Source organism: Mus caroli, unplaced genomic scaffold (assembly GCF_978045245.1).
Source record: "Mus caroli unplaced genomic scaffold, Mus_caroli_1 scaffold_19, whole genome shotgun sequence".
In the NCBI taxonomy this organism is placed as follows: Eukaryota; Metazoa; Chordata; class Mammalia; order Rodentia; family Muridae; genus Mus; species Mus caroli.
Window position 1 is genome coordinate 33,437,209 of NW_028227274.1, and position 11,409 is coordinate 33,448,617.

The 11,409-nt window shown below is 48.4% G+C and overlaps 1 protein-coding gene across 2 annotated transcripts in view; it reads left to right on the plus strand.

Moving 5' to 3' along the window:
* The window catches only part of Psd2 (pleckstrin and Sec7 domain containing 2), a 49,133-nt gene extending 39,308 nt beyond the window's left edge, over window positions 1–9,825 (plus strand). For both annotated transcript variants that reach the window (XM_085833468.1, XM_021150357.2), the window contains exons 9-15: window positions 19–62; window positions 1,031–1,221; window positions 1,389–1,459; window positions 1,874–2,031; window positions 2,778–2,922; window positions 5,974–6,117; window positions 7,815–9,825. In XM_085833468.1, the coding sequence (XP_085689594.1) occupies window positions 19–62; window positions 1,031–1,221; window positions 1,389–1,459; window positions 1,874–2,031; window positions 2,778–2,922; window positions 5,974–6,117; window positions 7,815–8,024 (963 nt within the window). In that variant the 3' untranslated portion in view covers window positions 8,025–9,825. The remainder of the gene's footprint in view (window positions 1–18; window positions 63–1,030; window positions 1,222–1,388; window positions 1,460–1,873; window positions 2,032–2,777; window positions 2,923–5,973; window positions 6,118–7,814) is intronic.
* Window positions 9,826–11,409: the final 1,584 nt, after the last annotated feature.

The window sequence follows — 11,409 nt, forward strand, 5'->3', positions numbered from 1 at the left end:
TTCTCCTCTCTGATTCAGACGCTTTACAACTCCATCAAGAACGAAAAGCTGGAATGGGCCATGTGAGTAGATCAAGGGTATGAGGCTTGAGGTATGAGAGGGAGTGCCTGGGCATGCAGAGTACTCTCCATGGTGCTGATCTATCCTAGCCCAGGCCCCTGACAGCCCCTACCCCGCTGGCCAACACCCTTGAGGGTTCATTTCCTGACTTGATTACCAGTGTGCAATGTTTATATTGCTGTATAATAGATTCAACCATGAATTTAGTTCTGGGAGTGTTGGTGACTGGTCTTTCTGTGGTGAAGATGTTGTCAGTGACAGCCTTTTCCCTTTTGGGAAGTAGGGCAGGAAGCACAGGTCCTCCTGCGGCACTAGCAGTGTGAAGATGTTTGGGTGGTGACTGTTGTTGGCAATGGGAAGGGGCAAATGTCCTGACTTCTTCACCCTTGAAGGCTGTGCACACCCATTTGCAAAGAGGGTTAGAGATATTACTGGTTGGTGAAGTTAGGAGAGGCTCTGGGGGATTGAGGGTGAGCCCCATGGCTGAGCTCCCCAGGGAAGGTTGTGCCTTTGAGGATGTGTGGAGCCCAGAGCTCAGGGACTATAGCTATGCTGGAAAGAGCTGGCTCTCTTCTACCAGGGCTCTGAAGGTAGGTCTGGACTTCAGGGCCTTGCCCTGTTGTTTGTTCTACTATTTCCAGCATGTTGGCAGAGTCTGTGCAACAGCTTCAGTCCACAAAGGGCTAATACTCCTTGGGCTAAAGAGGTTAAGGAAGTCTGGGAGAAGGAAACTCGAAGAGAAGGAAGTCTCCAACTCTGTGTTAAAGGTGAAGATTAGCTTTGAGACTGAATCAAAGATCAGATATCAAAGTTAGGAACTGAAGATGAAGGGAAGGAATCAGAGCCCTGGAAGTGTATTTTGTAATCTTTTGTCTCCAACCTTGGCAGCAGAGGGGTGGGAAAGGCTGTGGCAAGGGTTGGGGGTGGGCAGAGCCTCTCTGGAGGTGGCTCAGGCTTGGTCCCTTCCTAGTGATGAGGATGAGCTGAGGAAATCCCTGTCTGAGCTGGTGGATGACAAGTTTGGGACGGGCACAAAGAAGGTGACTCGGATCTTGGATGGTGGCAATCCATTCCTGGATATCCCGCAGGCTCTCAACGCTACCACCTACAAGCATGGCGTGCTGACCCGGAAGACTCATGCGGACATGGACGGCAAGAGGAGTGGGTGTCAGGCTGGGGGAGGGACCTGGGAGGGACGATGGTGTAGGAGGGACCCACCCTTGGCCACTCCTTTGGGGACACGCATACAGGTGGAGGTGCAGGGAATGGAAGGGTGGGAGTTATTGAAGCAGAAGGTTGCATCCACACTCCCTGTGCCCCCTCCTCAGCACCCCGTGGGAGGCGTGGCTGGAAGAAATTCTATGCAGTGCTCAAAGGGACCATCCTGTACCTGCAGAAGGTGAGAGGGAGGCTGCTTCAGAACCTTTATGTAGAAAGGGGCCACTCAGTCTCATCCAGCCCCTGCCCGTGATATTCAACTCAGGTTCTTCTGACCAGGCCTGAGACCTAGAGAGGAACTAGGGCTTTCTTTTATTAAGAGTCTTACCTGGACTCACTCAGGAACTTTGAGGGTTTGGGGCAAGGGTCTCTGAAACGCCAAATGGATTATGCTTTGTGGCATTATGGGACAGACTGGGGTCTGAGGGGGAGAGCATCTGCAGTAATCGATTCTATGTTAGGGGAGGGTAGAGAGGGCATCTGCCGTGATTCTATGTTGTGGGAGGGTATTGGCAATACGGAGAAGGGAGGGAGGGAAATGGGCTGTGTGGGGTAGTGAGCTATATCCCAGATTGACATAGCATACCCCACTCAGGATGAGTACAGGCCTGACAAGGCTCTGTCTGAGGGGGACCTGAAGAATGCCATCCGTGTGCACCACGCTCTGGCCACCAGGGCTTCTGACTACAGTAAGAAGTCCAACGTGCTCAAGCTGAAGACAGCAGACTGGAGGGTGTTCCTCTTCCAGGCACCGTAAGTAGGAGCAGGGCCCTGAGTTGCCGCCTGGACTCCCAGCTTGCAGCATCAGCCCCGCAAGCTCTGCTCTCTTGGTGTCAGGATAGAAACCTCAGCTTCCTGTGCATGTCAGTCACAGACTTGGTGTGTCTGCTTGTCACAGATCAGTGGATACTTAAGGTCTTCCAGAGTGGTGGCTTTCAGTGTGGCCTTCTCTGCCACCTTACTGCCCACGTTTTAGGCTCACAGAGTCAGTACCTGACTGGGTCTACTAAGCCTGCAGGTGCACTCTGACATCCTGCAGGTAGGCTGATAGACTGGGACGCATCCTTGACAGAGGCTAAGTGGGAAGAACTCCTTATACCTTTGACCTGTAAGGTCTTTTGTTTTGCTGCAACCCATCCTCTGTGAATACAGATGGGGGTTCTCACATGTCAGACAAACTTCCCATGATGGAGATTAATGTGTGTGAGAACTGGGGCCCAGTGGGAATCGGGGCAAGGCAGAGGATGGCTCACTGTGGTTGATCCTGAAGTTCGCAGGCTCTAGGGACATCTGTTCAGGCTGGAACAGGTTTATTTCATGGGAGTCCAAATGGGAGTTCCCTATGTAGTCCTGACCAGGCTCATTCACCCACCTGCCCACCCCATTCTCCTTTCTCCTTCCTGTCCTTGCCTATTAGTGCCTTCTCTGCCAGACTTTGGGAGAAGGCAGGAGGTCCTATCATGAGAAGTGGAGACCTTTATGTCCTCTTTTGTCCCCAGGAGCAAGGAAGAGATGCTGTCTTGGATCCTGAGGATCAACCTAGTAGCCGCCATCTTCTCAGCACCAGCCTTCCCAGCAGCCGTCAGCTCCATGAAGAAGTTTTGTCGACCCCTGCTGCCCTCCTGTACCACCCGCCTCTGCCAGGTACAAGATCCTGGGGCTAGGCTACTGTCCTCAGCTCAGCCCTTTCTCTGGATCATGTAGTACTGGGCTGAGGGACACCAGGGAAGGAGAGCTATTCTCCTTCATTCTACCACCCCACCCCCACTCACAGGTGGGAAGATGGAGACCCCCACATGCACAGCACAGAAATCTGTCAGTGCTGTGATGGGTGACACAGCTGTGTGGGTGTGATTGTGGGTCTGTGGCGTGAATTTCAGAGATGGTATGTGTCATAGGGACAGGTTAAACTTGGCTGACCCTTTATGCAGTGCTCTACTGGATTGTTTAAAGATTTCTTTGTTTTGCCCCCATGTGTGTGTGTGTGTGTGTGTGTGTGTGTGTGTGTGTGTGTCTGTGCACATGTGTATATATCACATTCTGCTTAAAATGATCTTTTTTTAGTTCTATCAATGTTCTAGTTCCATCATTTCTATTTTTAAAAATTTATGTATATGTGTGTTCCTTGTGCAAGTTTATATGCACCACATATATGCAGGTGCCCACAGAGGCCAGAAGAGGGCATCAGATTCTCCAGAGTAACAGGCAGTTGGGAGCCCCCTGGTATGGGTGCTGGGATCCATCCGGAACCTGGTTCCTCTGGAAGAGCAGTAAGTGCTCTTCACTGCTGAGCTCTCTGTTCAGCACACACAGTTCCATTCGGTATGGATGAATAAAACTTCATTGTGTATATACACTATCTTTTTTGTATCAGTTTGTCTGTTGCTGGACACTCAGGCTGATTCTATCACTTAGCTATTGTGAACATTGTTTCAAGAAGCAGGTGTGCAGGTAGGGCTGTGGTATGCTGACTGGATTCTTTTGGGTGTGTTCCCTGTTGGAGCATGTGGTAGTTTCATTTTAAACTTTATTTATTATTGTGTGTGTGTATGATGTGTTGGGGGTGGGGGACACATGGTATATGTGGCTGTCAGAGGACAACTTTGTGGAGTCTGTTCTCTCCTCTTTACGTGGGCTCAGGGATCTAATTCAGTCTTGTTCAGCACGCACTTTATTCACTGAGCCATCTCTGTGGCCTCCTCTATCTTTAGTTTCTTTTTAATTAATTTATTTTTATTATTGTTATTTTTTTAATGTGTATTGGAATTTTGTCTGCATGGGCATCTGTATGAGGGTGTCAGATCACCTGGAACTGGAATTACAGGCAGCTGTGAGCTGCCATGTGGGTGCTGGGAATTGAACTCAGGACCTCTGGAAGAGAATCCAGTGCTCTTAACCGCTGAGCCATCTCTCCAGCTCCCTATCTTTAATTTTTTGATGAGCTCTCATTCATAGTATTTTTCACAGTAAATGTGTTAATTCACAGTCCCACCTACACTGTACAAAGCTTCCTTCCCGCCAGTCTTCACAGGCACTTATTTTTCACTTTACTTATAAAACATTTTTTGAGACTTTGTTTTTATTTTTTGCGTATGGGTGTTCTGCCTGCATGTACATTTGTGCATGTGTCTGGTGCCTGCAGAGGCCAGATGAGGGAACTGGAGTTACAGACAGCTGAGAGCCACCATGTGGTTGCTGGGAATTGAACCCAGCCCCTCTGGGAGAGCAGTCAACCACTGAGCCAACTCTCCAGTTCCAATTTTTCATTTTTAGAAAGTCCAGTGTTGATGTTTGCCTTAGTCAGGGTTATTTTATTGCTGCAATGAAGCACCATGACCAAAAGCAACCCGGGCTGGAGAGGGTTTATTTTACTCACAGTTCTATAGAACAGTTCATCGTCAAAAGTGAGGGCAGGAACTCATGCAGGGCAGGAACCAGAGCCATAGCGATGCTGCTTACTGGCTTGCTCTCCATGGCTTGCTCAGATGTTTTTTTTTATAGAACCCAGGAATGGCACCATCCACAATGGGCTCGATCCCTCTAAAATTGTAAGGTATCTAGAAGATACCTTACAAGCTTGACTACAACCTGATCTTATAGAGGCTCACTCTTCCTTCCTTCCTTCCTTCCTTCCTTCCTTCCTTCCTTCCTTCCTTCCTTCCTTCCTTCCTTTCTTCCTTCCTTTCTTTCTTCTCTTCTTCCTCCTCCTCTTCTTCCTTTTCTTTCTCCTCTTCTCCTCTTCCTTCTTTTTTTGAGACAGGGGTTCTCTGTGTAGCCTTGGCTCTGTTCTAGAACTCATTCTGTAGACCAACCTGCTCATGAACTCAGAGACATCCACCTGCTTTTGCCTCCTGAGTGCTGGGATTGAAGGCATGTGCCACCAGCGGACTGTGGAAACATTTTCCTAATTGAGGATTCCTCCTCTTAGATGGCTTTATCTTGAATCAAACTGACAGAAAACTATCCATGACAACATTTTTTAAAAAATCTTTAACTATTTAGTTATAGTCCTATGAAAACCCTGTCTCACTAATACCACAGATTTTCGGAGTATTCTAGACAGGAAAGGATAAACAGAGGAGCAGAACTTGAGAGTGGAGGCTGGCAAGCTTCAAACTTCCTTTCAGTCATCAGTCCCTTTCCTATGAAGGTCTCTCCACAGAGCTTCAGGGTGTTCATGGTCTGTGTGGAGCTCCTGGGAGCGTGCACGTGAATGTGTGTGTGTGTGTGTGTGTGTGTGTGTGTGTGTGTGTGGCCTGTCAATGAGAAAGTCTTATCTACCTTTAGGTATGATCGGGGTCACACAAATCAGAGAATGCTGGGAGGAAGTATGTGCTATACAGAGCTTGGGATAAGTGGCCCTTATCCTAGCATGCTTCGGTGCACATGTGGGATTCTATGCAAGGGGTTGTGGTGGAGGTGTCTGTTCCACAGTGTGTATACTCACATGCAAATGTAAAGCTGTTTGTCTCCTCGGCTGAGCCTGCTGGCTGATGTCCCTGTGAGAAAGGGGAGGAAAGAGGAGAGTGGGAGGAGCACTCGTGTCTAGAGCCTAGCTCTGAACCTTTAACGTTGAGAACCTGGGTCAGCCTCAGTTTCTCTTTGGTGAAGCAGCTTCCGGTGTGGATGGAACTGGGCCCACATCTGTTGATACCCCAAATGTCAGACCTCACAGACCTGGGCTTGTCTCTGCAGGAGGAGCAGCTGCGGTCTCATGAGAATAAGTTGAGGCAGGTGACTGCAGAGCTGGCTGAGCACAGGTGTCACCCACTGGAGAGAGGCCTCAAGTCTAAGGAAGCAGAAGAGTACCGTCTGAAGGAACACTATCTCACGTTTGAGGTGGGTCTTGGGAGTTGGATATCAGAGGTGGAAATAGAGGAGAAAGCTGGCTTCCATCCTCCACTTCTGCTATCGACACCAACGTGCCAGGGACTCTAGTTCGAGACTTGCCTACCCTGGGGCTCTCCGAGGCAGGCCAAGCCAGCGTCCTGTGGTCAGTCTCTCACAGTCTGACTGTCAAATGTTGATTTGTTTCTCCTATGGCTGGGTCTCTCTAGGAGTCCTTCACATCCACTCTGCAGTGTGAAAACAGAGATAATAAAAGCCACAGGGGATATCCTTAGGGTGAGGCCTGGCTTTCTTTTGTGGGCGGAGTTCATCTTCATGCCTTGCTGTTAAAGGGTTTCCAAAACTATCCCCATTTGACAGAAAGGTAAACTGAAGCTCAGAGAAGCCAAAGCACTGGCCAAGGTAACACAATTAGGAAAAGTAAGACCTAGGATTCTAACCAGGTGATTGGCTGCAACTCTGGCACTGGAGCTCTCTCTCTTACTTGGCTTGGTGTGGGTGGGGAGGGTCCCCTGATGGTGGAGAAGGCCCGAATCTGCTAGGTCTCCCTCTTAAATGTTAACAGCAGCTTTTAAATAACCCTTCTAAGTGTTTATGAATGCATCCATTTCTCCATGCCCTTACCAACACTGGGCATTTGGAAATGTTTTAATCTTTATTTTATCTTACAACTTTTGAAAAACAATCGTTTTTCACCACTTTTTAATTTAGATTTCTCATTTTTTTAAGGGAAAAGATTTAGTTTTTATTTATGTGTACTTGTGTGCATCTTTACACTTGCTTGTGAGTGCTTCTTCTACAGGCCATTGTGAGCTGCTTAATATGGACGGTGAGAACCGAACTCAGGTCCTCTGCATGAGCAGCAAGCACTCTTAACCGCTCAGCCACCCCTTCAGCCCTAAGTATTTAACATTTTAATTGTGGAAACACATGATGAGTTGTGCCATCTTGATCGATTTTTGTTTTTGTTTGTTTTTTTATGAGACAGGGTTTCTCTGTATAGCCCTGGCTGTCCTGGAACTCACTTTGTAGACCAGGCTGGCCTCAGAAATCCGCCTGCCTCTGCCTCCCGAGTGCTGGGATTAAAGGCGTGCGCCACCACGCCCGGCTCTCTTGATCGATTATTAAGTGTGAGGCTCAGCAGCATTTATTGTATCCATCTCCAGGCTTCTCCATCTCCCCACATGGAAGCTTTGCTCCTTAAATATATAGTTTCCTTCTCCTTCAAGGCACAGAAGTTTTAAATATCAATGTAGTCCTGTTTGTCCATTTTTGCTTTTATTGCCCATGTCTTTCATGTTGTACCTAAGAAATTGTTGGTGTTATTTGGATTGTTAAATTGTAAGTGAGAAACTGGGCATGATTCTAATCCCAGTTCTCAGGGCAGGAGGCAGGAGGATCGCTGCAAATTCAAGGTCAGTCTGGCTTGCATTGTGAATCCCAGGGCTACATAGTGAGATGATGTCTCAAGAAAATAATGCGTGAGATTGATGTGTGTGTCTGCCTATTTTTGGCGGGAGGGCAGCGGTGGTGGTTTATTTCCTTTTGTTGATTGCAAGAGCTGTTGATGCAGGGGAATGCCACAGAGGTTGGTGCTTTGTTACTAGGTTGTTAAGACTAATCTCCTATCTCCATTTTGTTGCATCTTGTTTGACTTTACTTTTGTCTTTTGTCTTCCCTTTCCCCAGAAAAGCCGTTATGAGACTTATATTCACCTCCTGGCCGTGAAAATCAAAGTGGGCTCAGATGACCTGGAACGGATTGAGGCTCGACTGGCTACTATAGAAGGGGATGACCCAGCTCTCCGGAAAACACACTCAAGCCCCGCCCTCAGCCTGGGTCACGGGCCTGTGACTGGCAGCAAAGCCACAAAGGATACCTCTGCATCTGATACTTAGCTGGTGTGGCTGTGCAGGCCCTAGAGGCAGGCAAATGTCCCCAGAGGGGTCAGTGAGCACAATTCCAGCCAGGGATTGCTTGGACGGAGCTCCAGGCAGTTAACAGGCAACCAGAGGGGTGTGGAGAGCCCTGTGCCCAAGGAGATGGAGATGTCACTCATGACGCTGATCTTCTTGCATCCTGGGCCATCGCTGGCCTAGACCCTCTCCTAGCCCTGCTGCCCTCCAGTCATGGGGCCAGTCATGCTCTAGAGCTGGACAAGTCTGTCACTGTTGCTTTCCCAGGTTCCCTTCTCATCAGGCTCCTCCCTCGTCTTGTATTTGTGAGGGTGGGTCTGGACTCTGGATATCAGCTTGGCTATCCACCCTTTCTCCTCTTTCCTCTCAGTTGACCAGCAGCAGGTCTATGGACCACCAGCAACCTTTGCAACCGGCCCAGTTCTTCTGCCTCACATTGCAATAATCTGGGGCCTAACCTCCACTCAGTGCCAAGCTGATTCCACACATGCGTGTGTCCCCTTTCTCCTTTCATCCCCTGAGGCCTCTCCAGCCTCTTTTTTTATACACACACACACACACACACACACACACACACACACACACACACACACACACACAAATATATATATATATGTAAAGAACTCATTTAAAGAAGGGTTGGAAACTACTACTGACTAAAGGGTGAAACCAGAAGAAGGAAAAGGCCTGACTTGGAGCCTGGCCTGCTATGGAGGAAGCCTGCAGGGGGCTCCACTGCTCTGACACTGGATGGGAGGATGAAGACCCTCTGTGTTTTTGCCTTTTCCTTTTCCGGCTGACTTGTGACTCACAATCACTTTTCCAGTTGATGCTTTTGGACTGGACAGGATGCGTGTGTGTGTCACCTCCTCTGTCCCAGGGGTGTCCTGTGGGGTGAGTGCCTTGGGAGCACACCTCTGTTTGCTTTTGATCTTCCTGTGAATACTGCCAAGGTCTCCGAGCTCCAGTGATGCCCTCTGCACAGACCTCCTGGGAGTAAGAAAGGACGCTACCTAGCTGAGCATCACCCTCCGGCAAGCCCAGGCTGGGCGGTAGAGTAGGGTTAAGGAAGCTGTTAGTTTGTGGTCTCGGGGAGAAGGTGGAGTGACAAGGTTTTGATTAGTGATAATCCTTTCCTTTTCCTAGCAAATCAGAAAGCCTAAGCTAAGGACCCAGTTGAGAGTAGAGACACATGCCTCTCATGGGTTGACATCCTTTGAACACCGCATCACTTAGAGCAACAAGTGAGTCTTGGGGATAGGCCCCCTTGACACGGCTACCAAATTGGCCAACAATTTGCAGTCTTGGGTGACATAATCTTTGCAACTAAGTGCTTAACACTTCAAGTCCACTCCCATCTGATTCGGGGAGCTGGGAGTTTGTGGAGAGGTGTAGTGGGGTTGGGGTTGAAATCCAAATTGCTTAAATTGGATTAGCTGAAGTGCGTTAGATAACCAAACCATCTGGCCCCTTTGTTTTGCTCAGGGGAAACAAATGCTCGTTTGAATGAGATCAGAAAGACAATTTAGGGGGTAGCAAAGAGATCTCAGTTCTTTGTCCAGCTGCCTGAAAGTCCTTTGATTTTTCCAGCCAGTGTCCCACTCTCTGTGTCATGGGTAGGGGACAGCAGAGGTGAAGTTCTTTAGCCTCAGACACGCGTGATTCCCCAAGCACTAGTTGTGCCTCCCATCAGTAAAGACATTTTTTAGTTCGCTTCCTTAATTGTATAATTCTTTATTTGTAAATTATATACATGTACTACTGTACTAAAATATTATGTACATTATAAAACATACACAAAAATAGAAATTTAAAAAAGATGAGATGAAAATAAATCTAAATCAAAGTTCTAATATTTTTTTTCCTGCATTCTAATAGACCATCATGTTCCTCTTTCCTGTCACCCCTAACAAGCCCACAAGGACAGGTCCTGGGAGGTTTGCTCCAGGGCTCAGGAACTCCTGGTGCCTAATTCTTGACAAATAGCCTTCACCCTCTTCCATGAGGGTCAACCATGTGCCATACACTGTTGCTGTGTGCTAGGGACAGTTGTAAAAGAGGCCAGCTCCCTGTGTTCATGGGTCTCACCGTTAGGAGTGAGACTAGGGGAGAAGTGGTTACCATGGCCACTGAGGACTCAGAGGGACTGGGAAGACACTAAAAGTGATAATGCAAAGTAGAGAAAGAACTTGGGGAGCAGGGAAGAGAACTTTGACCTTGGAAGCTGCCCGAGTGTCCTGAGTGTCCCAGGGGACAGGGTGGCAGAAGGGAAGTTGCCTGAAGTGACTTCCCGGGAAGCCACACACTCAACGTCCCGAAGGCTAAACCCTGAGAGTCAGGGTGGTCAAGAGGGCTCTCTGGTCAAGCACGCTCCAGGTCCCAACCATACCTGTCCAATGAAGACGGGCTAATGCAATCAAGGGAGCGCTGAAGAGCGAGGTTAAGTTCTGGCCTTGGACTCTTGGTGGTATCTTAGAAGACAGGACAGATGATGAGGGAATGAGATGGGGTCATGTACAGGTTCGTTGACGAGGTCACTTGAGTCTTACAGGTGGTTTCTGGATGTAAACATAGAAGGTAACAAACCCAGCCCACACAGCTTACGTGAGGACACTGAACTAGATCGTAATGAGATCAGTGGGCTCAACAAGAGGTCAGAGCAGTTAATCTGGGGTCCCATAGAGATCAGAGGTCACACGTAAAGACTAGTACCCTAAGAAAGCAAACAGACCACAGGGTCATCTGGTGAGGCCTGGGAGTGATCTACAGGTTTGTGTAACATTCAGTCCAGAAGGTTCTCTTTCATCTTTTCCCTTTGTAATAAGTGCCCCTGAGCACCCTGTAACGAATATAACAACTTTATAAGTTTAGACTTTCCCTAACCACCTCATTGAGTTTTTGCCACTTTGTAACTCACCGTTACAAGGCACAGGATTCTGTCTCTGCGACCATCAAGACTAGATATCAATCAGGAAGAGTGCCGGGTCCATCTGCATGTAACCTCCACAGCCACTTGGTGAGGTAAGCGACTGCTTCCTCATTTCTCACTAAGCAAACCGTGGCCTGGAGAAGCCACATAGCTAGAGAGCGACAGGTGGCACCGGACTCAGAACCTATCGTTGCACTATGCCTCTCTGTCTCACTCCTCTGCGAGTATCTGTCTAGATCTACACTGCAACTTTCAAGAATGTGTATAAGCATACACACGTGCACACATTCGCCCCAGCTCTTTGGAGGGAAGGCTTTAGGTTCTGGCTGGAATCTTGGTTCCTGGTATTCTAGGGAGCTGACGGGAAAGACTCTTTACCCTGGACTCTATCTGCCTCCTCCATGCCTGAGATTAGACCTTCATCAGAGCCGCAGGTTT